This window comes from Myotis nattereri, assembly GCF_964212035.1.
Source record: "Myotis nattereri genome assembly, chromosome: 9".
In the NCBI taxonomy this organism is placed as follows: domain Eukaryota; kingdom Metazoa; phylum Chordata; class Mammalia; order Chiroptera; family Vespertilionidae; genus Myotis; species Myotis nattereri.
Window position 1 is genome coordinate 1,500,403 of NC_138084.1, and position 25,319 is coordinate 1,525,721.

Below are 25,319 nucleotides of genomic sequence, written 5' to 3' on the forward strand. Positions count from 1 at the left end.
CTCTCTTTGTTTATACTTTTTCCAGTCCTTTGTCTCCCAAATTTGGAATGAGACTTCTCAGAAAGCAGGCCTGCGTGCTGGGAAGGGGCCATGCGACCGTATCTCAAGGCCTGGCCTGGTGTCAGCACTGACAACTCTGTCTGGGGCATAGTTTACGGCCTCTCTGGATGGGAGTAGTCTTATTTTCCTTATTATTTAAGACAGAAGCCATACTATCAGGGTTAAAAGTTTAAACAGCAGTTTTTATATAAGATGGATACTTCAACAGGAAGTAAAATAATGAGCCACCCGAGCTGGGGTGTTTGGGAACGTGAAAAAGTTCTGGAGATGATGGTGGTGGAGATGGTTTTACAACAATGTGAATGTACTATGTTCCACCGAATTGTCTAGTTAAAATGGTAAATTTTATGTATTATTTTCCACGTAAGTCAATCAATCAGCCCCACTGGAGTGGCTCAGTGGTTGGGGGTCGACCTATGAACAGGGAGGTCATGGTTCCATTGCCGGTCAGGGCACATGCCCCGTGTGAGGCGTGCAGGAGGCAGCCATTCAGTGATTCTCCCTCATCATCGATGTTTCTCTCTCTTTCCCTTCCTCTCTGAAATCAATAAAAAAAATTTTTAAAAAATCAATCACATCATGCCACTTCGCTATTGACTGTAATGAAGGGCTATCCTTGCCAGGATGGTTTCCCCACTTTGCCCCAATTGTGTGACCTTGAGCAAGGAAATGTCTGTGCCTGACCTGCCTATGAAACGGGCAGTGGCTGCGATGAGCCTGGGGGACTGTGTGGTTTCCGTGCACACAAAGGGGTTTGATGCACGTGTATACCCCCGAGGGCTCGCAGCCTCGGGACCCTTCTCCGTCCACCTTTGCCTCCGACCCCCCTGCCTGGGGAAAGACCGCTCCTTCTCATCTTTCAGCTCAATGCCCCTGCTCATCCTTCAGGGTCTCGCTCGGCCAGGGACATCCTTGTTTGTTTTCTCTGCGTGTGGTCGCGCGAGGACCCAAGTTTTCCGGAAGCAGGTTGGGTCTATTCCCTCCCAGGCCGCTGCAGGGTCCGACACGGAGCAGTGAGTGGGTGACACATGCCGATGTCCGCGTGCACACGGAGGTCAGAGTTGAGCCGACACAGGGCAGCGCAGAGGAGCAGCCACTGGGCCCAGACGGCTCGGCTCCGCGACATGAGTGCGACGAGCGGCTCGCCCGCCTCACTGGGTCAGGAGAGCCAGGGCTCGAGCCTACCGGACATGAAGCCTCTGTCCCAGCGGCCTGAACGGCCAAAGCCGGAAGCGCAGCGACTGAACCTGCGCAGCCTCAGTGCGACCCACGTGTCGCTCCCGCCGGGAGCAGCGCACCCACGATTCCGGCCGCTCTGGACGATGGGACTTGTAGTTACCGGCTGCGTTGGCCGCTGTCGCAAAGGAAGGCGTCGTGGCCGTGGCGGCCGCGCTGCATGTTGGGAGCGTGCAGGCCCCGCGTGGCAGGCTGAAGAGAGAAGCTCCGCTCGGGCTCGCGCCCCGCTCCGTTCCGCCGCCGCAGGGGTTCCGGGGGACGTGCGCCCCACACTGTATACGAAGGCGGCCTCGAAATTGCCCTTCGCCTTTGCTGGGGCGGCTGCGGGACCCGACGCGACCATGGCTCCTCCAGCGTCCCCATTGGCCGAGCGCCTTGTGACGTCACTCGCAGGCGCCGTCAGGGCGCAGGGAGTGTAGCTCCCGGAGGCTTCTGGGTAGCGGATTACCCCCGCCCCCCGCGCCGGCGCCTTCCTTTCCCTGCCTGACGCCGCCGAGGTCGCACGCGCCAGGCCCCTCCGCCGCCGCCGAGTGAGTGGAGGGACCCAACTGGGCCGTTGGCCGGGCGGGGGCCTTAGGGGGCGGGCAGGGCGCGGCGCGACCTCGGTGGGGGCCCCCAGGCCGGGCCACGCGCGGCCGCGTTCGGGCCGGGGTGGGGGCGGGAGGCCTCACGGTAACGCCACGGCTCTCTCCGCCGCTCAGGATGCGCTACGTTGCCTCCTACCTGCTGGCCGCCCTCGGGGGCAATGCCTCCCCCAGCGCCAAGGACATCAAGAAGATCCTGGACAGTGTGGGCATCGAGGCGGACGACGACCGGCTCAACAAGGTAGCCGCCCGCCGGGCCCTGGACGACGGGTCCTCTGCACAGAGGGGTCCCTCTCCTCCCCGATCCGAGTGCTTTTTGGGGAAAGTGTGGCGTGGGGGCCTTGATACGGCCCCACGGGAACAAAAGGCCAGCGTGGTTTAGTAGAAGCACAATGCAAGTCTCGCGTAACTTAAAATTCTTCGGTAACTGCCACGTTCTAAGAAATGTAAAGGGGAAGGTATTTGAGAGCCATTCTTTTTCGCCCAAATTGATTAAGGTGTTATTTTGCCATATATTGGGTATAAATTAAGATATTTTGCATCTGTGTCTGAGCAGTAACTTATAGAGATGTGTAAGTTTCCACTTGCAGCGGGTCTCGGTTCGGAGAACCCACGTGTGCGTGGTAACTGGCGGGGCCTGGCATTTCCTCCTGTCCCGCTCCCGAGGCCAGCCCGCCTTGGCTCCAGAGGGGGGCGTGCAGGTCGGATGCCTGGTAACTCCGGGTCATGGTTTCCACTCCAGGTGATCAGCGAGCTGAACGGGAAGAACATCGAAGATGTCATCGCCCAGGGTGAGCTGGTGCGGGGGCTTTGGTTTCCATGGTCCATCCTAATTCCTGTTGGTCGCCTGTGGCCTTCAGGTTTCGCTTGTGGACCAGAGCAACCTAGAATCCTGCCCCGAGGAGTGAGCACGGCTTCCCTGGGCTCATGCCAGGGGCACTTCTAGACACTCAGAGAGAGGACGCTAGGGGGCGCCTGTGCTCTCCCTGGGCCTGGCTGCCCTGCCCCAGTGTTTGGAGAGCTGGGCCTGGTAAACAAGGCTCTCCACGTGCCCTCTGTAAGGGGGTTGGTGTCAGGGGTGACCGCAGGCCCCTGCTCCCTTTTGCTGGGTGGATTGTTTTCTGGTGGCGTCAGGGTGGAGGTGATGGGACTTGTTTGGAAATTGAGCTGCTGGGGCAGCCATTCCTGTCCCTGGACATGTGACTGGCCAGGACAAGAGCCAGCTCAGCCAAAAGCCTCATCTGAGCTCACTGCTGGGAACGAGTATCTGGACACTGGGGCAGCAGACTAGGTCCCTGCCTGGCCATAAACATGTTTGTCCAACTTGACCCCAGGGTAGGGAGCTATGGCCCAGCTTCTTGTGGGCCAATTCCTGGAAGCCCAGTTCCCATTGGGAAGTTTTGGGGCCGGGGCGTGGCGGAGTCTCTTTCTGGGAGAGCGGGGCAGCCTGTCACACCGGCGCTTGGTGGCTGTCTTTCCTCTGAAGCAGCCTTCAGGCTGAGTGGCTGTTCTGCTCTCACTCCCTTCTCCGGTTCCTAGGGATTGGCAAGCTGGCCAGTGTTCCCGCTGGAGGGGCTGTGGCGGTCTCCGCCGCCCCCGGGTCTGCAGCTCCTGCTGCTGGTTCTGCCCCAGCTGCAGGTAAGTGGCGGCTCAGGCAGCTGGCGCTGGGGGTGCCCTGGAGGATCTGGGAGCCTGGCCTGCTCTGCTTGCCTCGCTCACTGTGCTCTTTTCCCCACAGCTGAGGAGAAGAAAGATGAGAAGAAGGAGGAATCCGAGGAGTCGGATGACGACATGGGATTTGGCTTGTTTGATTAGTCTCGTTCCCCTGCAAATAAAGTCCTTTTTACATACACCTTGAGCGGCCTGTGACCCTTTGTCAGAGCCTGGCCTCTGCACTCGCCCCTCGTGCAGGCAGCGGTGGGACCCCCAGGGGGGAGGAGCTGCGGCCCAAGAGCTGGTGCTGGGGCAGGGACGCTTCCTGTGGGTCCTGGATGTTGCCAAGCCCAGACAGGCTCGGGAGGGGACACCAGCCTCCTTGCGTGGTCCTGGCTCCTGAGGACTCGGAGTGACACTTGCAGGGGACACCCAGGGAACTTGAAAAGCCACAGTGGGCAGCTCAGTTGGTTAGGGCATCACCCAGCCACACGGAGGTCACGGGCTTGGTCTCCTGGCAGGGCACACACAAGAATCGCCAGTGAACACAAACACGCGGAACAGCGCATCCACGTTTCTCTCCTGCCCCCTTCCTGCTCAGATCCATAAATGAACTTCCTAAAAGCAACAGTGGTTGGTCTCCATTGATCTGAGGTGGACAGAGGCCACCAGTTCCCCCAGATGCATGTGTATTACGCGAGCGGCCTGTGTGGTCCCTGGGTGTCTGAGGGTGGGGGATCCAGTCCACCACGGGCTCTGCTGGGCGAATGTGAAGTGCTTGTGGGTACATAGCTCACCTGGGCCATGTGCTCACAGTCTTGGGTGGGCCTACCCCTGGTCCCTCAGTAGACACTGCTGCCCCCTCCTGAGGCCCTGGGTCAGCAGCTATTGGGGTGCGCACCTCCTGTGTGAAGAGCCTTCCCCTGTGGGCTAGTTCTATGGGGACAGTAATGAGCAGAACAAGGCCTCAGGCGGGGAGCCAAGACCTGCCGAGGCTGGGGGTGTGTGTGGGGGGGGGGGAGGAAGGCCGGGAGCAGGCCTCGGGCAGTGAGCCCCAGCCTTTTTTTAAAAAAATATATTGATTTTTTACAGAGGAAGGGAGAGGGATAGAGAGTTAGAAACATCAATGAGCCGCCTCCTGCACACCCCCCACTGGCGATGTGCCCGCAACCAAGGCACATGCCCCCGACCGGAATCGAACCCAGGACCCTTCAGTCCGCAGGCCGATGCTCTATCCACTGAGCCAAACCGGAGCTGGCTCCAGCCTTTTCTTGGCCACACCCCACCTAAGCATCTAAAATCCTGATACCCTCCGTGACATACAATTCTTATTCAAAAAGTGAACTATCCACGTGGAGGGAGTCTAAAGTCCGTGAACTTGGTCTAAACAAGCTTCCAAAGAACATGGCATCCATGAAAGAAAAAAGAATGAAAGGACAGTGGAAGTCCTGGGGGAAGAAATCACTAAGAAATTGTTAAAAAATAACATGTAGTGATACAAAAAAATAGCAAACTTTCAAAACAGAGAACTGAAATGCATAAATGTGCCACAATAAATATATACTGTACATGAGGCCCCTGGAACCATAAGAAATCAGAAAACTGTTAATACCTCATTCTCAAATTGCCCCCCATTGGGAACCACTGGCCTAGGGCCTTACGGGAGGATGTAGAAGCCAAGTTCCTGGTGGGTGGGACACGGGCCGAGAGAAGGGACCACTGCAGAGGCCCTAGCGGCAGGTGCCGTGAGGGCAAGTTGCATGTGGGGTGGGGCCCCTGTCCCAGGCTGGGTGGGAGGCCCAGCAGAGAAGTGGGCCCAGGGTCCAGGGCGGAGCTCACTAGGCTACCCGCAGACCTGAGGAGAAGGGCCCTGTGTGGGCCAGAGGACACCGTGGGAGAGGGGGTAGACACCCGCTGGCATGGCCACCGTACACCAGACACCAGGGTTCCTCCCACCCCAGCCAGGATTCCAGGAAGGGCCGCCCTGTTCCTGGCTCCAGAGCTGACGTCCCAGAGGCCCGAAGGGAGGGATATGTACCCAAAACAGTTCAACGCTGGTGTGGAAATGGGGGCAGAGGTCTCTGCACTGGGGCAGTGCCATCCCCCAAGACCCCACAGTCCCAATGAAGCAGGCAGGACTCCTTGGAGCAGGTTGGGGGAGGCTCAGCCTGCACTGCCCAGCTCCCCTTCCCCCCTTTTTAAAAATTATGTTTTTATTGGTATCAAAGAGAGGGAGAGGAAGAGAGAGAGAAACATCAATGAGAGAATCATCGATCGGCTGCCTCCTGCACACCCCACCCTGGGGATCGAGCCCGCAACCTGGGCATGTGCCCTGACCAGGAATTGAACCGTGATCTCCTGGTTCATAGGTAGACAGTCAACCACTGGGCCACACCGGCTGGGCCCAGCTCCCCTCTTAACCACCCTGGTGACCCCCTGAACTTCCCAGGCTGGCCTTATCCCCACTGTGCCACACTCTTTGCCCCCTGCTGCCCCAGCAGCCTCCCCAAGGACTCAGTCACCAGAGGCCCTGGCCATCCTGATGGGGCCACACCCTTGGTGCTGTACCTGCATCCAAGGCATTGGGGGATGGGAGAGAGGGCAAGTCTTTCTAAGATTCATTCGGTGAGATCCCCTGCTTCTCCCTCCCAGTGCCCAGGCCCGGCTCCCCTCTCAGTCCCCTTCCTGCCCAGGGCCTTTGCACACGCAGTCAGGTAGCCTGAGAGTAGCCCTGTGCCCTTTCTGAGTTAACTGCCCAGCACCCTGTCCCCGTTCCCTCCTCGTGTTGAGTTTATGTAAACAACTTCTGTCCCCCTCCTGCCCCAGAAGGGCTGGGGCTGGGTTGACTGTTCACTACTCTGCCCTGTGCTGGTCCCCCTGCTTGGCACCCTGTTCGTGCCAAGTATGGGTGCCTGGGAGCAGTGGCCAAGGATTGGACAGCATGACCCCAGATGGCCATGTCCTGGGGAGGCCCTACTCTGGCTTCTGGGCCTGACCCTGGCTGGCGGGGGCTGCACCCCGGCACCATCTGGGCACCCTGCCTCTCCACCGCCCCCGTGTAAACAGCCCCAGGGTGAGGTGCAGGGTTGGCTTGGGATCCCACCAGGCTAGGTCTGTGGCACAAACAGTCCAGGAGAAAAATGCGGAACTGGAGGCAGCGTGACATCACCCGCTGCTCCACCTGCTGGGACACTGAGCGGGGGCGGGGCAGGGGCCAGTCATACCCAGGGAGAGGCACAGCCTGAGGAGCTGGGGTCGGACGCAGGGAGAACCCAGGTGGGTGCCCAGGTGCGGAGGGGCCGAGGGGCGGGGGGCAGGCTGGGGTGTGGACGTCAGGGGGTCCGCCTCGATTGTGAGCTCTTTGTGAGTATCCGGCCCTGGATGTTATGGGTGGGTCTGGGGATGAGTCTGGGTCCTGGGGGTCACCCCTTGGGGAGTAGGTGTCGAAGACGGACCCTGAGGGAGGCGGAGGGCGCTGCCCAAACACCAGGGCCCTCCTTTCGCGAGTGTCCAGACTTCCACGAGGCTCCAGGCCCACAGACCCCGGGCGGCCTCACTCCTCCCCACCCTCCTGGGCCTCCGGGTCCCCTCCGCCGCCCACGATGGCGGACGGGGAAGGGGCAGGAGGCCGGGGCCAGGCCGCTGTCTTTGCCGCCGCAGGTGTGGGCAGCTCAGGGCCCAGAGGCCCCGACCGCAGCGGAGGGGGCAACTCAGGCCCGGGGGCGGGGCCTTCGGGAGGGGGCGGGGCTCCAGGGCCCCCGAGGGCGCGGCCGTTCCCCGCGCGCCCCGATTGGTCCGCGTGTGACGGCCCCGCCCCGCGTCGGCCCCGCCCACCAACCTCTAAAAACACCGTCTCTGCCGCCTCCTTGCGCAGCGTCGCCGCCTCTACGGCGGAGACCCTGGGAGAGAAATAGACTGCGAACGGGCGGCCGGCCCCGCGCTACCGGCGAGCAGACGGCCAGGCCGGCTTCCGGAGACCCCGGGCCGGCGGGCCGCCGCGATGTTCCCCAAGGACGCGACGTCCCCCCGGGAGACGACGTGGAATATCTCGTTCGCGGGCTGCGGCTTCCTCGGCGTCTACCACATCGGCGTGGCCTCCTGCCTCCGCGAGCATGCGCCCTTCCTGGTGGCCAACGCCACGCACATCTACGGCGCCTCGGCCGGGGCGCTCACGGCCACGGCGCTGGTCACCGGGGCCTGCCTGGGTGAGCGGGGCCTTCGGGGGGCCGGGCGGACTGTCAGCACCCAGCGCCCCGCTCACTCGTCCGCGCAGGGACGCGGGACCGGGACGCGGTGCCATCGGGGTGCCGGCGGGGGGCGAGGCCTGGCTTGTTTTGCTCCTGGGGCGCCTGGTCCTGGGCGCTGCTGGGGCCAGGCTGTCGCCCAGGCCCGCCTCCGGGGCAGAAGCTGGGGGCGGGCAGGTGCAACGGAGGCTATTTTATTGGGAAGAGAAATTAACTCGGGGGCGGGGCCGTGAGAGCAGGGGGCGGGGCCTGCGCTGCCCCCTTGTCCCTGGCCGGGTGCCGGACCAGGTGCTAGCGGTCACCGCGTCCTGGGGCTCGGGCATTCCAGGCTGCCATGTCCCGGGGTTTGAGGGGGCCTCTGAATCGCACCTCGGCTGAGGCCCCTGGAGCAGGAGCCAGCAGGCCCGGCCTGGGCCCGGCGCCTCTTCCACTTTGCATGCCGCCCACGGGGGCCCGGGGCCCGGCTGTGGCCCTCCGCTTGGGCCCTTCCCTGGGGTGGCTGGCGGTCCTGGGGTGGCTGGCGGTCCTGGGCTCTCCGCCCGCCCCGCGCGGGGAGGGCAGAGGTGTGAGTGTGCCGGGAAGGACGCCTCCACTCACACACACTTCCCGGTGCCTGAGTGTTTACAGTCCAGGAGTCCTGGGAGTGCTGCCCAGGCCCCGCCACTCTGGGCAGCAAGGTGACCCAGGGGTCATCAGTGCCCCGCCCGGCAGGAGCCTGTGCGGGGCTCTCCCCTGCCTCCTCCCCATGACCTTTGCCCTGAGGGGTGGGGTGGGAGCATGCCTCCACACTCCTGGGAAGGGGACCCGCGGCTGGGGCCTGACCCCTCCCCCTCAGGAGGCCTCCAGACCAGAGTCCTCAGTCCCCACGCTGGCCTCCTCGGGATACACCCAGGCCCTGGCCGGTGTGGCTCAGTGGGAAGAGCGTCAGCCTGCGACTGAAAGGTCCTGGGTTCGACTGCCGCCAAGGGCACATGCCTGGGTTGCAGCCTCAATCCCCAGTGTGGGGCATGCGGGAGGCAGCCCATCCATGATTCTCTCTCATCATTGATGTTTCTATCTCTCTCTCCTTCTCCCTTCCTCTCTGAAAAAAGAGAGAGAGAGACCCAGGTCCCTGGTACCCAATTGAGGACATGACTCCGCCCCCACCTCACACCCCACTCTCAAAACACCTCTTCTTTTTTCTTTCTTTTTTTCTTTTTCTTTCTTTCTTTCTTTTTTTTTGTTAATCCTCACTCAAAAAATGGAGGATATTTTTCCATTGATTTTTAGAGAGAGTGGAAGAGAGAAGGAAAGACAGACAGAAACATCGATGTGAGAGAGACACATCGATTGGTTGCCTTCCGCATGTGCCCCGACCAGGGCCCGGCCAGGGAGGAGCCTGCAGCCGAGGTCTGTGCCTCTGACCGGAATTGAACCTGGGACCCTTCGGTCTGCAGTTCGAAGCTCTATTCGCTGAGCCAAACTGGCTAGGCATCTTTTTCTTTTTTTATAGTGAGAGATTATCAACCATGATCTTATCTTTTTTTTTTAAACCCTTACTCAAGGATATGTTTTTATTCATTTTAGAGAGAAAGGGAGAGACAGAAAGAGAGAAACATTGATGTGACAGAGACATCAATCAGTTGCCTCCTGTACGTGTCTCAACCAGGGAATGAGTCTGAAACCTAGGTACGTGCCCTGACCAGGAATTGAACCGGCAACCTTTTGGTGTGCAGGCCGACACTCCAACCAATTGAGCCACCCGGCCAGGGCGGCCCTGCCTGGGTGAGCGGGCCGTCGGGGGGCTGGGCGGGCTGTCAGTGCCCAGCACCCCGCTCCCTCCTCCGCGCAGGGACGGGAGACCACAGGTGAATAGTGGTCTCGGGCAGCTGGAGCCCCCGGGGTGGCAGGTGCCGCCCACACCGCTCACTCTGCCCTGGGTGTGGCCTGGAGGAGGGCCTGGTCCTCAGCTCCTCACAGGTCCCTCTGCTCCTCACCACTCCTGGGCCCCTCCCACTCTAGCTTTATCCTAGGCTGGCCCCCACGGCCCCCAAGAGGAGTGTTAGGGGGCTGCTTGCGCCTGGCTGCAGTGGGACACAATTGTGCTTTCCCGTGGTGGTGGGACCCCACTCTTTTCCGCCCTGTGGGACCCCTGGGCTGCGCTGGGTTTTGGGGGTCTGGATCTGGCCAAGTGGGTAAAGGCTGAGGCTGGTCAGAGTTGAGCCTCTGCCGCCTGCTCCCCAGGCTGAGTGCCACATGCGGCCAGGCCGGGTGACTCATGGACCAGGGCAGGCTGTTGGGAAACAACCGGGCAGAGGGCAGAGGGCAGGTCCAGCCCCAGTTGGCAGCCCCACACTGTCTGTCTTCCCAGGGGGGTGGCCTGCCTCTCTCTTCGGGGGCAGGTGGCAAAAGTCCCAACTGTGGGCCGGGCCCCCTGCTGGACACTGGGATTCCTCTGGGGTGGAGGGGATGCCACTCGGTGTGCCCAGAGACACTGGCCTGGAGCCATAGGAGGTGCTAAGTCCGGGAGTGCTGGCCCCTGACCCCTGGCCCTGTGCCCCAGGCGAGGCCGGTGCCAACATCATCGAGGTGTCTAAGGAGGCCCGGAAGCGGTTCCTGGGCCCGCTGCACCCCTCCTTCAACCTGGTGAAGACCATCCGCAGCTGCCTGATGAAGACGCTGCCCGCCGACAGCCACGAGCGCGCCAGCGGGCGCCTGGGCATCTCCCTGACCCGCGTCTCGGACGGCGAGAACGTCATCATCTACCACTTCAGCTCCAAGGAGGAGCTCATCCAGGTGGGCCCTGCAGGGGTCACGGGGCACCGCCGCCCCGGAGCCCCGCTCACCGCCCGCTCTGTCCCTCCCGCAGGCCAACGTCTGCAGCACCTTCATCCCCGTGTACTGCGGCCTCATCCCGCCCATCCTCCAGGGCGTAGTAAGTGCATGTGGGTGCCTTTCTGGGTGACGAGACCCGCCGGGCGCTGAGGGACGAGGGTGAGGAGGAAGCTGTCCCCCAGCCCCTCGCTCCTGCCACGGCCTGTTGCCTCACTTTCCCGGAGTTACTCAAGAGCCAGGCCAGCCCGTGGCCACTTACACTTCCTGTAGCTGCCCCCCCCCCCCCCCGCCCCAATGTCTGGCTATTTCTCAGCGCCCAGGGCGGCTGTGGCCGGTGCCTAGTGTGTGAAAGGCTCCAATGAAACAGCCACTGGGAGGGGCCCCTGCGGCAGCCAGCCACTCTGCCGGCGCCTCACCGTGTGACCGTGTGTCCCTGCCACCGCAGCGCTACGTGGACGGTGGCATCTCAGACAACCTGCCGCTCTATGAGCTCAAGAACACCATCACCGTGTCCCCCTTCTCGGGCGAGAGTGACATCTGCCCACAGGACAGCTCCACCAACATCCATGAGCTTCGGGTGACCAACACCAGCATCCAGTTCAACCTGCGCAACCTGTACCGCCTCTCCAAGGCCCTGTTCCCACCAGAGCCCATGGTGAGCGCGGTTTCGCCTCCGCACCCAGTCCTGGTCCTGGGGAGAACGCTGCCCCTCTAACCGCTCCTGAGTGACAGGGCGGGGGCCGGGACAGCCTCTTCTGAGGGCTGGGAAAGAAGCCTGTGGCCTGCAGGACCTCTCCACGGGGCGGCCTCTCCAGCCTGGATCTGTCCCGGGTCCTGGATCCCTTAGCTTGTGGTGGGGAGGGGTGGGTTTGCAGGGACAGACTGGGCGTGTCTGACTTCCTGCTCCCGCTTCCCTGCCCTCAGGTGCTGCGGGAGATGTGCAAGCAGGGCTACCGGGACGGCCTGCGCTTTCTGCGGAGGAATGGTGTGTGGGGCCAGGCCTGGGCGGGGGGAGAGGGGGGGGCTCTGCACCATGGCCCTCTCCGCTGAGCTGACCACATGTTTGGTCCTCCCCACCCAGGCCTCCTGGATAGGCCCAATCCCCTGCTGGCACTGCCCCCTGCCAAGCCCCCTGTCTGCCAGGATGAGGACCAGGAGAAAGCTGTGATGGTAGTGGAGAGGGCTCTGGTGGAGGATCACATCCTGGAACATCTGCCTGCACGGCTCAATGAGGGTGCGTGGGGGGCACGGCTCAATGAGGGCGCGTGGGGGGCACGGCTCAGTGCGGGTGGAGGGCCATGGGGAGGGTGGTGGAGCAGAGCAGGGCTGTCCCCACCTCCCCCACTGGTGGTCAGCCTCCCTCTTGCTCCCCCCAAGCCCTGCTGGAGGCCTGCATGGAGCCCAAAGACCTGCTGACCACACTCTCCAACATGCTGCCCGTGCGCCTGGCCACAGCTATGATGATGCCCTACACTCTGCCCCTGGAGAGCGCTGTGTCCTTCACCATCCGGTACAGGAGGGGGGCGGGCAGGAGAGGAGCCTGGACCAAACTTGGGGATCATTCCTGGGGGTGGCCACCCCAGGGGGGAGGCAGCTGGTAGGGGGAGGATAGAGATGTCAGGGCCAAGGGTGGGGCGTGGGCAAGGGACAGGCCCTGACCCTGAGGCCGTGCCTCTCACCCGCCCAGCTTGCTGGAGTGGCTGCCCGACGTGCCCGAGGACATCCGGTGGATGAGGGAGCAGACGGGCAGCATCTGCCAGTACCTGGTGATGCGTGCCAAGAGGAAGCTGGGCAGCCGCCTGCCCTCCAGGTAAGCCGTGGCTGCTGTGCTCACGGGGGCCACAGCCTCACTGTAATGTCCTCCCACTAACCCCCCCCCACCCCCCCGCAGGCTGGAGGAGCAGGCGGAGCTGCGCCGCGCCCAGTCGCTGCCCTCTGTCCCGCTGTCCTACGCCGCCTACTGCGAGGCGCTGCCCGGCTGGATGCGCAGCAACCTCTCCCTGGTGGACACGCTGGCCAAGTGGGAGGAGTGCCAGCGCCAGATGCTGCTCGGCCTCTTCTGCACCAACGTGGCCTTCCCGCCCGATGCCCTGCGCATGCGCACCCCCGCCCCCACCAGCCCCGCGCCCCCGCAGCACCCGCCCCCTTGCTGAGAGCCTGGCTCCCGCCTTCCCAGCCCCCCGGGTCCCAGTGCTGAGGGCCAGGCCCTCCAGCTTCCCTGCCCCATGAGGCGGGGCCCTGGGGTCATCTGAGACCCCCTCTCGCCTCCCTCCATGCCTGGGGGAGGGGGGAGATGGGGCCTCACTGCTGGGAGAAGGGACTTGGCTGTCAACTCCTCCACAAACCACTCACTTGCTGCACTGAGGAGGCGGGGTGTGCGGCGCCCCTCCCCTCGCCACAGAGGGCCCCTCACCTGTGCCTTAACATCCACTCCCAGGCCCGCCCTAGGGCAGGGCAGGGGGCCCGGGGGTCCGGGCAGTATTACTCCCTAGAACTTTGCACCTGCTCCTCCCTCCGCGTTTTTCACTGAAGAATGCTGAAGAATGTGTGAAGAATTATTTATTTTCGCTGAAGCAGATGTAATAAAGGCCACGGCTCAGCCCCTGCGTCCTCCTTGTATGTGACCCCTCTAGCTGACCAGTGTCGGTCCAGCTTCCATCCCGGCTTCCAAGGGTCCCTTCTGCTGAGGCCAGCATTCCGGCCTGGGGCCCCTGGGCTGCAGCCCACTCCTCACATCCATTTGCCCCCTTTGCCCTGAGGCCTGCTGGCTGACCCGCGGGCGCAGCTTCCCAAGGGCCAGTGGAAATATTTGAGACCAAGATCCTCGCTGAATAAAAAACAAAGACGTGTTTACAAAAGGTGGTGTCTGCACCTCCACTCCGCGGTGACATGGGGCGGGGGCCGGAGGGTGAGGTTCCCCAGGAGCAGGCCCGGTCCACGCGGGGCTTTGTGTGCGGGGCTGGGCCTGCCTTTTCGTCGGAAGCCTTGCTGGCCAGGTGCACACATGTTCCTGCTCCCCTGAACCCCTCCTCATCCTCAGGGGCCCAGGCTCCTGCCAATACACAGGAGGGGCCTGGGATAGGGTGAGGTCTGAGCTGGAGGGGCCGGACCTGTTCTGGGAGAGACATGGTTTCCTGAAAGTCCCTGGGCAGTGGGGGAACTTCGCCAGCCCTCCCTGGTGACCAGGCGCCCAGGGGGCGAGGGGGGCGGGGACAGCCTGGTGTTTGGCTAATGTTCCAGAGCCCTTAGTCCTGCGGTTCAGCCCCACCTGCTTACCGGTCAGACATGGATGGGCTGTGTGGGCGGCTGCGGCTGGGGTGGCGATGGCAGCCCCCAGCCAACAATAACGGTCGGTGGTGGGGCTGCAGGACTGGGCGAGCCGGCTGGGCAGGTCCCGGGCGCTCCCGTGTGCCAGGGGCCGCCCCCCTCTCTCTCAAGGTCCCGTCCTATGGGCCCAACCTGTTCTAGTTCTGCAGGATCCAGGGGCCCTGGAGAAGCAGAGGACTCCAGCCCCCAGGCCAGGCCCTCCAGGTGGGTGCGGGGCCAGCTGGGGCTGGGGAGGGGCCTGGGGAAGAGGGGCGACTCTCTCCCCCAGCAGGGAGGTCACACCAGGCTCCCGCCAGCTCCTCTCAGCCCCAGGAGAGCCACCCCATCGCTCACCCGCACACCTCCCGGGCGTTTGTGCTGTTGATTTAAATGTCATTTTCTAGCATGTCACGTGTGTGTTGTTTAAAAACAGGGAGAAGCCAAGTGGGAAAGTATAGGGAAGAGAGGAAAGCCGCCACACCACTGGGGGTGTCGGGTGTTTCCTGCGCGGTCTCCCATGCACTTTTTAGCGCCTTAAGTCGGGACTCTCAGGACAGGCCCCCCTCATCTGGCCCCGCACGGGGAGGGTCCCCAGGAGCCTGGGTCACCTCGCCCCACCGTCCGCGGGGTCTCTGCCGGGACGGGGCCAGGTCGCGGGAGGGTGGGGAGCGAGGCGAGAGGCGGGGACAGGCGACAGCAGCGGGGCGCCCCGCCCGCCCGGGGCCGGCCCACGCGGGGTCTCGGAGCCGATCCGCCCCGCGTCCCCCGCCGCGCCCGCCTTCCGGGAAGAGCGGCCAGGTGGTGGCAGGTGCGGCGGCGGCGCAGCGCGCAGGTAGGCGCCTCGCGGGTCCCTCCGGGGCCTGCAGGGCGCGCCGACCCCGCGCGGGGCGGTCAGGGGCTCCGGGGCCCCCACGGGGCGGGGCCCGGCGGCCCTTCCTTCCCGCTCCCCGCGTCCGGCCGAAACGCAGCTTCCGCCGGGATGGCCCTGTGGCCGGGGAGCCGCGGGCGCCGGTGCCGCGGGGGCGCGCGGCCAGGTGCGGCCGGCGCAGGGTGGGAGGCGGCTCGGCCCGGGTGCCGGTCGCGCCTCCTCAGACCCGCCTTCGGATATCGCGTCCCGCTCAGCCCCCAGGAACCGGGGGCACCAGCTCTGAGCTGGGGAAGGACGTCAGACCTGGGCTTGGCGCCGGAAAACCCGGACGGGGCGTCGGAGGAAGACAGGTGGCTCCGGTTAGGGGATCCAGGGCGAGGCGCCCTGCGGGGGAGCCCGGGAGGTTCTGAGCCCGGAGGGGGCGCGTCCGGAGGGGGCAAAGCCTCGTGCTGAGGAGTCTGCTAAGCCTGGACTCCGGGGTATTTCTGACCAGGGCGCCCTGTCCAGGCCGGGACCCTCACCTGCACCCGGGAGCCTGGCGCGCGGGTGGGCGGGGCGGGGCGGAGCGGGGAGGGAGGGACCGGAGGGCGATCCACCTGCCAGCTGGTGCCGGGAGGGCCTGAGGCCCAGGGCAGGCTGAGCAGCGGGCAGGATTGGCCGAGTGCTCCTACTGGTCAGCCCCTCGCCCCGTCTCCGTGTCCCCAACGCCAGGACCCTCCTCCCCGATGGCCACTCCCTCACCCAAGCCCAGTGCCCTCAGCTGCCATCACAAGGTCTTCCATGGACTCCCCGCCTCCCACCGAGCTTGCCCCTCTCCTAGCCAGTCCTCTCCTCGGCTCCCTCCTGGGCCTGCAGCTCTAACCCCCTCACAGTCCTCACAGGCCCAGAGCCTGCAGCACCCCACCCGTCACACCCCAAGCCGAGCCCGCGGCATCTCCCTCAAGCAGGCGAGACCCTCCCCGCTGCCCCTCCTCCCTGGACCTGGGCCAGGCCTTTTCCCACCTTCCTCTGCCCAACCCTGTGTCCCAACGGCCCCAGCTTAGCCCTCAGCCACCCTGGGCCTTTACCCTCTCTCTGCCTCCCCGTCCCCCCCCCCCCCCCATTTCTTATGAGCTCTGCTCAGCCCCCGACTCCTTGGCTTTACAGCACCCGACGGCCAAGACCCCACTTTCATGGCCAGCCCTGGGGAGGCCCAGGAGGAGGAGGGGGAGCAGGAGGGAGGCTCCGTAGGGCCCTGGGCCGCCATGCTGGCGCAGGCCCAGGAGCTGTTCCTGCTGTGTGACAAGGAGGCCAAGGGCTTCATCACCCGGCACGACCTGCAGGTGAGTCCCCAGTCCCAAGGGGCGGCCCCGCGGGGCTGGCCTTGGCCGCTCAGCCTGTGTCTGTCCGCCAGGGCCTGCAGAAGGACCTGCTCCTCACGCCCGAGCAGCTCGAGGCCGTGTTCGAAAGCTTGGACCAGGCCCGCACGGGCTTCCTCACTGCCCGGGAGTTCTGCCTTGGCCTGGGTGAGCCCTTTCCTGACCCCACCCTGACCCCCACCCAGGGACCCTCCCCTGGTGCATGTGGGGGCCCTGGGGGCCCACGTCCCACACGCAGCCTGTGCCTGTCCAGTGTCTGCACACACAGGCAGTGCTGGAAGGCCCCACAGAAAGCCTCCCCGTCCCCCCGCCCCCCCCCCCCCCCCCCGCTGCTGAGGCCTGGGTGCCGCTGTCCCTCCTGCGCCCCACCTCGTTGCTTGCCAAATCCAGGTGGGCTGGGAGCCAGCTGTCCATTCTGGCCTGAGTTCGGCCGCCACCTCCCATTCCCAGGCTAAGAATCAGCCCAGAATAAGGAAGAAAAACAGGAAACTGGGCTCATGGAAAGGGCAGGATATGTGTGTGTGTGTGTGTGTGTGTGTGTAGGGCGGGGTGGGGGGGAGGGCAGTGGCGGCTGGGCCAGGGTGGTAACCCACAGTCCGGTAATCTCTTTCCCATGCCCACAGGGAAGTTTGTGGGGGCAGAGTTGGTCCAGGGCACACAGCCCTCGGGGGCTTCTGAGGAAACCTTTGAGTCGGGCTGGTCCGAGGGGCCAGGCACGGGGGGCTCCCTGGAGGAGGAGGAGGAAGAGGAGGAGAGGTTCCTCTCGGCGCTGGAGCAGCTGGGGGTGGCCCGGGTCCTGATCGAGTGAGTCTGCGCTGGTCCTGCCCCAGCTCCCTGGTCTGCATGCTGCCTGCTCACGCCCCCGCATACCTGCTCTGGGCATGGTCCCCGGCGGGGTCTGGCCCTGCGGTTCCCTCTCAGCTGCCACCACCTGGGCGGCGGTGTGATTTCCCGCAGAATTTGCATTTTAGGAGGCAGCAGTCAGGGCTCCTGGGAGGGGTGGCGCGGGTCACAGGGCCTCGGCCTCCTACACTTGGGCACAGCCCCGCCTGCACATGACCCCTCGCTGCCAAGCCAGCCGCGCACACGCAGACCCCTGGCAGGGGCGAAGGCACCCGTGAGAGGGAGGCCCTGGACCCGGCCAGTGCGCCTGGCTGGCCCGGGGCTGCAGAGGTCATCTCGGGGCGGGCGCGGAGCCCCCACCTCGGCTTCAGCCCCTGCCCGCCCTTCCAGGCAGCGGGCGGTGCGGCTGCTCTGGACCCGGCTGCAGCGCGAGCGACCCGAGCTGCTGGGATACTTGGAGGACGTTCTGATGCGTGCGTCGGCCTGCCTGGAGGAGGCGGCCCGAGAGCGAGCCGGCCTGGAGCAGGCGCTGCGGCGGTGAGGGCTGGGGCCGGGGCGGGCTGGGGGCTGCAGTACAGGCAGGCTCCGTGCAGCTCTCACCCCGCCCCCCACCCCACCCCACGCCCACCCCAAGGCGGGAGAGCGAGCACGAGAGGGAGGTGCGGTGTCTGTACGAGGAGACCGAGCAGCAGCTCCGAGAGCAGCGCCAGCGCCTGAGGAGCCAGGTGGGCCCGCGGCCCCGCCCGCTCCCGCGCAGCCCAATCCCAGGCGCGCGCGCCCCCCGGGCCCCGCCTTCCCGGCCCCGTCCCACCCCCGGCCCCTGCCCCTTCGCGGATCGCGGAGGCTCAGGTGCCCCTGGCGCGTCCCAGGACCACCCCCGGGAGGAGCGCAGAGGCCGCCTGGAGCTGGAGCTGCAGAGCCGCGAGCAGGAGCTGGAGCGCGCGGGCCTGCGGCAGCGGGAGGTGAGCGGCCACCGGCCCACGCCCCCATCCCACCGCCACCTTCCCTCCCGGGGTCCTTGAGGCCCCCGCGCCTCGGCGTCCCCAGCCTCGGAGTCGCTGGGAGTCAGGGGCACAGCAGCCTCCCGGGGCAGAGGGGGCTCCTCTCTAGTCTCGACCCCCCCACGCCCCCCAGTTGGAACAGCAGCTGCAGGCCCGGGCGGCGGAGCAGCTGGAGGCGCAGGCGCAGAACGCGCAGCTGTGGCTGGCCAACGAGGCGCTGCGGGCGCAGCTGGAGGCGGCGCAGGAGCAGCTCCGCAGGCTGGAGGGCGAAGTGCTGGGCCGCCGGGAGCAGACCCTACGGTGCCAGGGACGGGGGCGGCCTTCAGGGGCGAGTCCCGAGCAGGGGGTGGGGCCCACGGGCGCGTGGAAGCGGGGGTCGCGCTGGGGGGGCTCAGGTCTGGGCCGCTTCCATCCGCATCCCAAGTCTCAGCCTCGCCGCCAGGGTCTGCGTGGGCCCGGGTCCCCTGGGGGGGTCGTGGGGCGCCGCAGGCGTCTCCCTCCACCCAGGCCACCGCCTCCCGCCCGCAGGGACGTGGTGGCTGTCTCGCGGAACATGCAGAAGGAGAAGCTCAGCCTCGCGCGGCAGCTGGCGCTCCTCAGGTTCGGTCTGGCTCAGCCATGGAGGGCAGGGGCTCAGCCCAAACATCCCTGACCACTGCCCGGCTTCCAGCTGGGTAGGCCTTCCTTGTACCTGCCCTCTCTCCCTCACGCTGCAGCCCCTGCCTGGTCTGAGGGAGAGCCCGGGCCCACACTCCCCGCCCTAAAATTCTGCCTCCTGAGACCTCTCAGAGTCCCTGGACGCCCTTCCCCAGGGAGCTGAACACGCGGCTACGAGACGAGAGGGATGCCTGTGAGACCAAGCAGCTGGGCAGTGGCCCCAGGAAGGCTCTGTCCTCGGCCTGCCTGCCGGGGCCCACCTGCTGCTGTTGCTGCTGCTGCTGCAGCAACTGGGCTCGACCCCCCAGATGTGGCTCAGGCCACCTTCCCAGTGCCCGGTGACCAGCCAGCCCTAGTGACTCACGGGGCGTTCCCTGAAGAAACTGCCCTTTGGAAGTGACTCATCGTGGCTGGGGCTGCTGGTCCAGCACCTGGGCTCTACCCAGTGGGCTGCCTGGCCTGCCTGCCTGCGGACATGAAGGAACTAACGGGGAGGGCGGTGTCCGGCTCCTCTGTGCCCCCCTCCGGTCCTCATCCTGTCCCCACCCCCCATCAAACCCATCTCTGTCCAGCACTCCAAATAAACTCGACCAACCACACTGCGGCCTCCTGGACCTCCTGTGTATGGGGGGCCACAGGCATCGCGCGTTCGGGCCCAAGTGCGGCACAGGCCACCACCCTCCGAGTCGGGGCTGTGGGTCCTTGTTTGTGTCTGTAGGCGTCCCTGCATCTCTTGTCAGACCCCAAGCCCTCTCAGCCCATAAAAGCTTGAAGTCCCATGGGCCTCTCTAGGAACAAGGTGACCAAGGCCCACAGGCTCACAGGGAGCCCTGGGTGGGGTTTCCTCCCAATCCAGACCCAGCTGACCATCTCTTGGCCATGCCACCCTCATGCAGCTCCGGGTAAACCCCCAGGGTCGGGCCAGTCCTGCATGGAGCCTCCTGGGGTAGGCCTGGAGCCACCTCCCATGCCCAAGGTCCTGCCAGAGGATCTGGGAGCTGCCCGCTGAGCCCAGGGCACGTGGGGGAGAGCTGCCCCAACTGGAGAGCTTCCCTCCTTACGCTCCCCCTGCCCCCACTCAGCCTCCCAGTCTAGTGGGTCCGCAGGATTTTCTCAAGCCCTCCCACCACTGCCAGGCCAGAGCCCTCCAGACTGGAGTATCTCTCACAGGGACCCTAGGCCTCCGAACCCCAGGCCAGCATCTGTCCTGCTGACCCCTGTAGCCTCTGGATGGAACCTGGATTGGGAGGAGGGAAAGAAGAATTGGGCCTGGAGGACAGCAGGGTCTTGGACAGAGTCCAGGCCTTGGCTGGGCTGGCTGCCTCCCCCACCTCCCCCGCCCCTAGCTCAGTGTCTCCGTATCCTGAGGGCCTGGGCCCTGGTCAGGCTGTGGAGGCCTCCAGGCTGCAGCTCGCCCGGCCTCCACAGTCCCGTTAGGGACCCTCTCTAGGCGCCGGCACCGGCTGGTATCCCGCCCGCCCGCGCAGAGCGCGTTCAGACCTGTGGGCCGTAGGCCGGGTTGTTGGCCATGGGCGGGGCCTGTGGACAGGGGCGGAGCTTGCTGGCAGTGGGCGGGGTCTGTGGGTCGCGTTTGTTGGCCGTGGGCGGGGGCCTGCGGGCTGGGGCGGGGTTTGCCGGAATGGGCGGGGCCTGCGGGCCGGGGCGGGGTTTGTTGGCCGTGGGCGGGGCTTGTCGGAATGGGCGGGACCTGTGGGTCGGGGCGGGGCCGTAGGCGACCGGTGCACCGCCCTCGCAGGCCGCCGGCGGGCCGTGCATTCTCAGCGCTCTTAGCCTCTATCCCCGCCCGACTCGGCTCGGACACGTCCGGTGAGTGCGCCACCTGGCCGGGCCGGCCGGGAGGGGCCGAGAGTCCCAAGTCCTGCGTGGCGCGGGCTCGGAGGCCCGGCCGCCGCCTCGGGAGGCCCTTTCCGGAGGGAGCCGGGCACCAGGAGGCTGTGCGGGCGGGCGGGCGGCGGGGGGGGGGGGGCGCAGGGCGAGGGCAGGACGCCTCCCGGGTCTTCAGACCCGCCTGGCGGTCCCTTTGGGCCAAGGGCCCCACCTGAGCATCCCACTCATTGTTCCTGGTCACCGGTCCCCTTTCCTCCGCCCGCAGGCCCGCCCACCACCCGGTGCAAGTGGGTGGGCGGGCGGCGGCGGCGGTGACCTCATCGCGGTGACGCGGGATTCCTCCCAGGGCCAGGATTCCTCCCGGGTCCCCCTCCTGGTTGCGCGGGCCTCCGAGGGCCCCGCTGAGTTGCAGGGGCTGGGGTGGGGCGGCTCGGTTCCCGGCCGCAGGAACTATTTCTGGCCGCCCTTTCCCTGGGGGTTCACATCCGCTAGACTCTCCCGGAAAGAGGGGCCCCTCCCCACGGCTGGCCGTGTGCGGCCGCGGGGGCTGGATCTGTGTCCGCAGTCAGCGTCCCCCAAGGCCTGGGACCTCCGAGCAGCCCCGGGGGCACGTCTCCGAGCGTGGGGCGCCCACCCCGTCCACGCCGGCTGTGCTTCCCAGGCTGCGGCACTGCGCTGGTGGGGGAGGGGGCAGGGGCAGGTTGGCGCCAAGGCCCGGGGTGGGGTGCTGGGAGGAGGCGTGAGGCTCCTAGCAGGATCGCACTGTCCAGAAATGTCCTCTGCCCTGCCCCTCCCTGGCTCAGACCAAAATACTGGCCGCTCCCCTGGCTGCTGCTGGGAGTGACTTGTGCCTCCTCTGGAAGCCGGCGCCTGGGGCAGCCAGCCGCCCGGACCTGGGGTAGCCCTCTGATCTGTCGCTGCCCTTCTAGTGGAACCTCCTGGGGAACTGTCCACCTGTCTTACGGGAGCCATTCCTGCCAGCCAGGTGAGTGCTGGGTGGGGCGGTGAGTCTGGCTGTGGGAGTTACTGTGTCTGGAAAAGTGGCCCCAGGCACCTCCGTCTGTCCCACAGCCTCCCTGCGCCCCCAGTGTAGTCACCGCCCTGCAGAGCAGGCTGCTGTTCCTGGCCGGGGTGCCTCTGAGGACAGCCTGTGGCTGCTCTTCTCACTGGGGTTAGTGTGCCTGTCTGTCCCCTTTCCAGTAATGAGGAAACCCGAGGTCTGGGGTGGGGGGGTCTGCCTGCCTGGACCCTCCACAGTGCCCACTCTTTTTTTCTTTTTTTAAATCCTCACCCGAAGACATTTTTCCCAATGATTTCTAGAGAGAATGGAAGGGAGGGAGGAGGGGGAGAGAGAGAGAAGCATCGATGTGAGACCAACACATCCATTGGTTGCCTCCGGCACATGCCCCTACTGAGCTGGGGAACCCACAACAGAGGTACGTGCCCTTGACTGGGAATCAAACCCGAGACCCTTTGGTACCTGGGCGGACGGTCTAACCACTGAGCAACCGGCCAGGGCCACAGTGCCCACTCTTTCTGGAGGAAGGAAGGAAGGAAGGAAGGAAGGAAGGTCTGGCCTTTCACAGAAGCCTGAGGGGCTTTCCCGAGGCCACATGGCTAGTAAGGGTAGGCCAGTCTGTCTCTGAGTGGCCTCCCCTCTGGCAGCTGTAGGTAGGTCCCAGCCAGCCTGTGACATGGGGCCTGGGGAATGCTGGGGTGGGGGGGGCGGGGCCTGCATGAGCTCACCACAAGGTGCCCGCCCGCCCGGGGCTTCCTACCCTGGCTGCCAGTGGGGGTGAGTCAGCCGCTGGTGGTTGGGGGTCCTCTGTGCCCGGGGGTCTGGTCAGGGAAGCCAGGCCCTCCCGCCCTCTAGGGCTGGGGCAGCAGGCCTCTGCCCTGGTTGTAATGGGGTCCCCTGACCCGCCCTCCTGCGAAGTGTCCTGGTTCCCAGGGTCAGTGGTTGCTTGGGCATCGGCATCCCTCCCTTTGTCCCCTCTGGTGTCTGGCTGTCCTCCCAGTCAGGCCCGGTGGTGGGGGCTCTCTGACCCCCTGCCTCCCGGCGCCAGGATGGGCGAGTTCAGCGAGAAGAAGACCACGTGCGGCACCGTCTGCCTCAAGTACCTGCTGTTCACCTTCAACTGCTGCTTCTGGGTGAGGCCTTCGGGGAGGTTATGGCACCTCGGGGCCTCCCTCTCCCCGTGCTTAGTTGGAGGGGCTGGTTTGGGCTGGCCCTCGAAAGGAGTCCTGGTCGTGGGCTCACGTGGGGACCGACCGCTGTGCCCACAGCTGGCTGGTCTGGCCGTCATGGCCGTGGGCATCTGGACGCTGGCCCTGAAGAGTGACTACATCAGCCTGCTGGCCTCGAACACCTACCTGGCCACAGCCTACATCCTGGTGGTGGCTGGTGTTGTTGTCATGGTGACCGGTCTCCTGGGCTGCTGTGCCACCTTCAAGGAGCGGCGGAATCTGCTGCGCCCGGTCAGCAGGGCGCTGCTGGCCCTGGGGGCGGGGTCCCCGGGTGGGGGCCCCCTGGCTGTCTGGGGAAGAAGGCACTGAGGGGGGTCGAGTGTGACACTGCAGGATTGCCTCTGTTGTGTTTGTCGGGGGTGTCCCTCCCACCTGCCCAGCCCTCCTGTGAGCCCCCGGTGGCGGACGACACCTGCTCTGAGGGGAGCCCTCACCCTGTGACCACTGGGAGCTGAGGGCGGCGCCTCGTGGATGGGGGTGTCTGTGCCCCTGCTCACTGCGCCCTTCCCTGCCCAGTACTTCATCCTGCTCCTCATCATCTTCCTGCTGGAGATTGTTGCCGGCATCCTGGCCTACGTCTACTACCAGCAGGTGAGGGGCCCGGACAGGCCACACGGGGATGCACACACACAGGGACACGCACACACACACGCACACACAGACCCCGAGCTCCAGAGCTGACCGTTGTGCGTCAGGCCCTGGAGGTGAGGGCTGGGTCGCAGGGGGTGGGGTACACTGCAGGGGCTCGTGGGGGAAAACAGGTGCTCCTAGGATCTGGAGCTCCGGCCCTGCCCCGGCCCCTCCCCAGGCTCCCCTGGGGGATTCTCCCAGCCCACCTGACCCCCTCCTCAGCCAGCACCTGAGCCTGGGCCCCCCCACCCCGTCCTCCACACACCTCTCCGCATCTGCCCCCCTCGGAGGGTCTTAGTCAGTGGCTGAAGTTGTCACCACCTTGCCCCCAGCTGAACGCGGAGCTCAAGGAGAACCTGAAGGACACCATGACCAAGCGGTACCACCAGCCAGGCCACGAGGGCGTGACCAGTGCCGTGGACAAGCTGCAGCAGGAGGTTGGTGGGTGGGTCGGGGGGCCTCTCTGGAATCTCGAGGGAGCCCGCGGGGTGGGTGGGGCGGGCACTCAGCCCTGCCGCCTTCTCCCTGCAGTTCCACTGCTGTGGCAGCAACAACTCCCAGGACTGGCAGGACAGCGAGTGGATCCGCTCTGGGGAGGCCGGTGGCCGCCTGGTCCCCGACAGCTGCTGCAAGACCATGGTGGCCCACTGTGGTCAGCGGGTCCACGCCTCCAACATCTACAGGGTGGAGGTAGGTGGGCGGGGCCTGGGCTCCAGGTGAGGGATGCTGGGTGTGGGGGACCTGCCCGTCTTCAGTGCCCCCCCTCCCCGCTCAGGGCGGCTGCATCACCAAGCTGGAGACCTTCATCCAGGAGCATCTGAGGATCATCGGGGCCGTGGGCCTTGGCATCGCCTGTGTGCAGGTGCGGGCCTGGGCAGGGAGGGCCCTCGCGGGTGCGGGGACACTGGGTGGCGGGCGGCCGGGGCCCACTCATGCCGGCTCCACACCACAGGTGTTCGGCATGATCTTCACCTGCTGCCTGTACAAGAGCCTGAAGCTGGAGCACTACTAACCCCGCCCGCGGCCGCCCGCTGGGCACGTGGGCACAGCTCCCCTGGAGTGACTACTGAGTGGATACTACTAGAATACTACTGACGGCCAGGGAGCTGGGGTCCCTGGGTGCCTCTCCTTACCCTCTGCCCCTTTGCCAGGGAGGTTGTGTTCTCATGCCCTTGCCCCCACCAACGTGCCACCACCGTGACCTCTGGGGACCCCCATCCCCAGAGCGAGCTTCAAGTGCCTTTTGCTGCATGCCAATCCTGAGGCAGGGACCCCTCCTGCAGTTGGGGGCACCCAGCATTTCTGCTTATGTGGGGGCCTGGGTTCTGTCATAAAGTCTCCCCCGCACAGGCCACTTCCCTTGGAGGGGAGGTTATGGCACCTCAGGGGACTCCCTGGTGCCTGTGCTTAGTTGGAGGGGCTGGGTTGGCCCACCCTATGGTGCTCCCAGACCCTTGGACACACCCCACATAGTGGTGGGGGCAGGCCTGGGAGGGGTGACGCTGGGGGTAGGTGCAGGGGGGTGTGGATCGGCGGCAGGTGAGGAGCTCCGTGTGCTTGCCACCAGGTCGCAGTGCCACCCCCAGGTCCTGTGCTTCTGCTGACCCCCGGTCCCCAGCCACCCCTCTGCTGAGCCCCCCGCTGTCTTCCTGCTGCTTTCCCCATCACCAGAAAGGCCACGATGTTCACTGTTGTCTCCCTCCCCCGGGGCAGGGGCTGGGGGTATGTACTCACTGCTGTATGACTAGACCTGCCCTGCACACAGCAGGTGCTCAATAAACGTGTGGATACACAGGTGCTTACGGTACTGATGGTTCTGGACCTGAGCCCTCACGTCCAGCAAGGAGGACGGAGCTGCCACCCACGGCCACAGGAGGGCAGATCCGGGCCCAGGGCAGCCGGTGCAAGCCGAGTCTGACAGGACTCGAGGGGACCAATGGCAGGGACAGCTGAGCACAGGCCCAGCAGAA

At 65.4% G+C, this 25,319-nt stretch overlaps 4 protein-coding genes across 14 annotated transcripts; all 4 read left to right on the forward strand.

The window, feature by feature from the left end:
• Positions 1-1,416: 1,416 nt before the first annotated feature.
• Positions 1,417-3,738, forward strand: RPLP2 (ribosomal protein lateral stalk subunit P2). Its single transcript, XM_081099894.1, has 5 exons — positions 1,417-1,826; positions 1,998-2,121; positions 2,623-2,671; positions 3,420-3,518; positions 3,619-3,738. Exons 2-5 carry the CDS (start codon positions 1,999-2,001, stop codon positions 3,693-3,695), a joined length of 348 nt encoding a protein of 115 aa, XP_080956020.1. The 5' UTR covers positions 1,417-1,826; position 1,998; the 3' UTR covers positions 3,696-3,738.
• Positions 3,739-7,396: 3,658 nt separating this feature from the next.
• PNPLA2 (patatin like domain 2, triacylglycerol lipase) lies at positions 7,397-13,191 on the forward strand. Its single transcript, XM_081099035.1, has 9 exons — positions 7,397-7,738; positions 10,320-10,552; positions 10,626-10,691; positions 11,037-11,246; positions 11,516-11,576; positions 11,673-11,825; positions 11,969-12,101; positions 12,279-12,401; positions 12,483-13,191. The coding sequence occupies exons 1-9, from the start codon at positions 7,534-7,536 to the stop codon at positions 12,742-12,744; spliced, it is 1,446 nt and encodes a 481-aa protein (XP_080955161.1). The 5' UTR covers positions 7,397-7,533; the 3' UTR covers positions 12,745-13,191.
• Positions 13,192-14,676: 1,485 nt separating this feature from the next.
• Positions 14,677-19,223, forward strand: CRACR2B (calcium release activated channel regulator 2B). 5 transcript variants are annotated; one of them, XM_081099036.1, is made up of 11 exons: positions 14,677-14,729; positions 15,020-15,115; positions 15,912-16,087; positions 16,159-16,270; positions 16,747-16,927; positions 17,357-17,503; positions 17,601-17,691; positions 17,836-17,928; positions 18,101-18,267; positions 18,496-18,567; positions 18,780-19,223. In XM_081099036.1, exons 3-11 carry the CDS (start codon positions 15,938-15,940, stop codon positions 18,964-18,966), a joined length of 1,200 nt encoding a protein of 399 aa, XP_080955162.1. In that variant the 5' UTR covers positions 14,677-14,729; positions 15,020-15,115; positions 15,912-15,937; the 3' UTR covers positions 18,967-19,223. The 5 variants fall into 5 exon arrangements, with proteins under 5 accessions (XP_080955162.1, XP_080955163.1, XP_080955165.1 ...); XM_081099037.1 differs by lacking the exon at positions 15,020-15,115 and having other exon boundaries at positions 14,682-14,729; XM_081099039.1 differs by lacking the exon at positions 14,677-14,729 and having other exon boundaries at positions 14,911-15,115; positions 16,168-16,270.
• Positions 19,224-20,336: 1,113 nt separating this feature from the next.
• CD151 (CD151 molecule (Raph blood group)) lies at positions 20,337-25,141 on the forward strand. Of its 7 annotated transcripts, XM_081098951.1 has the most exons (10): positions 20,390-20,451; positions 21,402-21,457; positions 21,544-21,643; positions 22,539-22,623; positions 22,759-22,950; positions 23,236-23,310; positions 23,682-23,786; positions 23,881-24,039; positions 24,125-24,211; positions 24,302-25,141. In XM_081098951.1, the coding sequence occupies exons 4-10, from the start codon at positions 22,540-22,542 to the stop codon at positions 24,359-24,361; spliced, it is 762 nt and encodes a 253-aa protein (XP_080955077.1). In that variant the 5' UTR covers positions 20,390-20,451; positions 21,402-21,457; positions 21,544-21,643; position 22,539; the 3' UTR covers positions 24,362-25,141. The 7 variants fall into 7 exon arrangements, with proteins under 7 accessions (XP_080955072.1, XP_080955071.1, XP_080955074.1 ...); XM_081098946.1 differs by lacking the exon at positions 21,544-21,643 and having other exon boundaries at positions 20,337-20,451; positions 21,336-21,457; XM_081098945.1 differs by lacking the exon at positions 21,544-21,643 and having other exon boundaries at positions 20,337-20,451.
• Positions 25,142-25,319: the final 178 nt, after the last annotated feature.

What these genes read in the sequence shown, in the direction of transcription:
- RPLP2 (XM_081099894.1), top strand. Translation starts at nt 1,999, where the DNA reads ATGCGCTACGTTGCCTCCTACCTGCTGGCCGCCCTCGGGGGCAATGCC. An exon ending in ACGACGACCGGCTCAACAAG is followed by an intron (nt 2,122 to 2,622) that starts GTAGCCGCCCGC and finishes TTTCCACTCCAG; the next exon opens with GTGATCAGCGAGCTGAACGG. An exon ending in CGAAGATGTCATCGCCCAGG is followed by an intron (nt 2,672 to 3,419) that starts GTGAGCTGGTGC and finishes TCCGGTTCCTAG; the next exon opens with GGATTGGCAAGCTGGCCAGT.
- PNPLA2 (XM_081099035.1), top strand. Translation starts at nt 7,534, where the DNA reads ATGTTCCCCAAGGACGCGACGTCCCCCCGGGAGACGACGTGGAATATC. An exon ending in GCGCTTTCTGCGGAGGAATG is followed by an intron (nt 11,577 to 11,672) that starts GTGTGTGGGGCC and finishes CTCCCCACCCAG; the next exon opens with GCCTCCTGGATAGGCCCAAT. An exon ending in GGCAGCCGCCTGCCCTCCAG is followed by an intron (nt 12,402 to 12,482) that starts GTAAGCCGTGGC and finishes ACCCCCCCGCAG; the next exon opens with GCTGGAGGAGCAGGCGGAGC.
- CRACR2B (XM_081099036.1), top strand. Translation starts at nt 15,938, where the DNA reads ATGGCCAGCCCTGGGGAGGCCCAGGAGGAGGAGGGGGAGCAGGAGGGA. An exon ending in TCACCCGGCACGACCTGCAG is followed by an intron (nt 16,088 to 16,158) that starts GTGAGTCCCCAG and finishes TCTGTCCGCCAG; the next exon opens with GGCCTGCAGAAGGACCTGCT. An exon ending in GGAGTTCTGCCTTGGCCTGG is followed by an intron (nt 16,271 to 16,746) that starts GTGAGCCCTTTC and finishes CCATGCCCACAG; the next exon opens with GGAAGTTTGTGGGGGCAGAG.
- CD151 (XM_081098946.1), top strand. Translation starts at nt 22,540, where the DNA reads ATGGGCGAGTTCAGCGAGAAGAAGACCACGTGCGGCACCGTCTGCCTC. An exon ending in TGGACAAGCTGCAGCAGGAG is followed by an intron (nt 23,787 to 23,880) that starts GTTGGTGGGTGG and finishes TTCTCCCTGCAG; the next exon opens with TTCCACTGCTGTGGCAGCAA. An exon ending in CCAACATCTACAGGGTGGAG is followed by an intron (nt 24,040 to 24,124) that starts GTAGGTGGGCGG and finishes CTCCCCGCTCAG; the next exon opens with GGCGGCTGCATCACCAAGCT.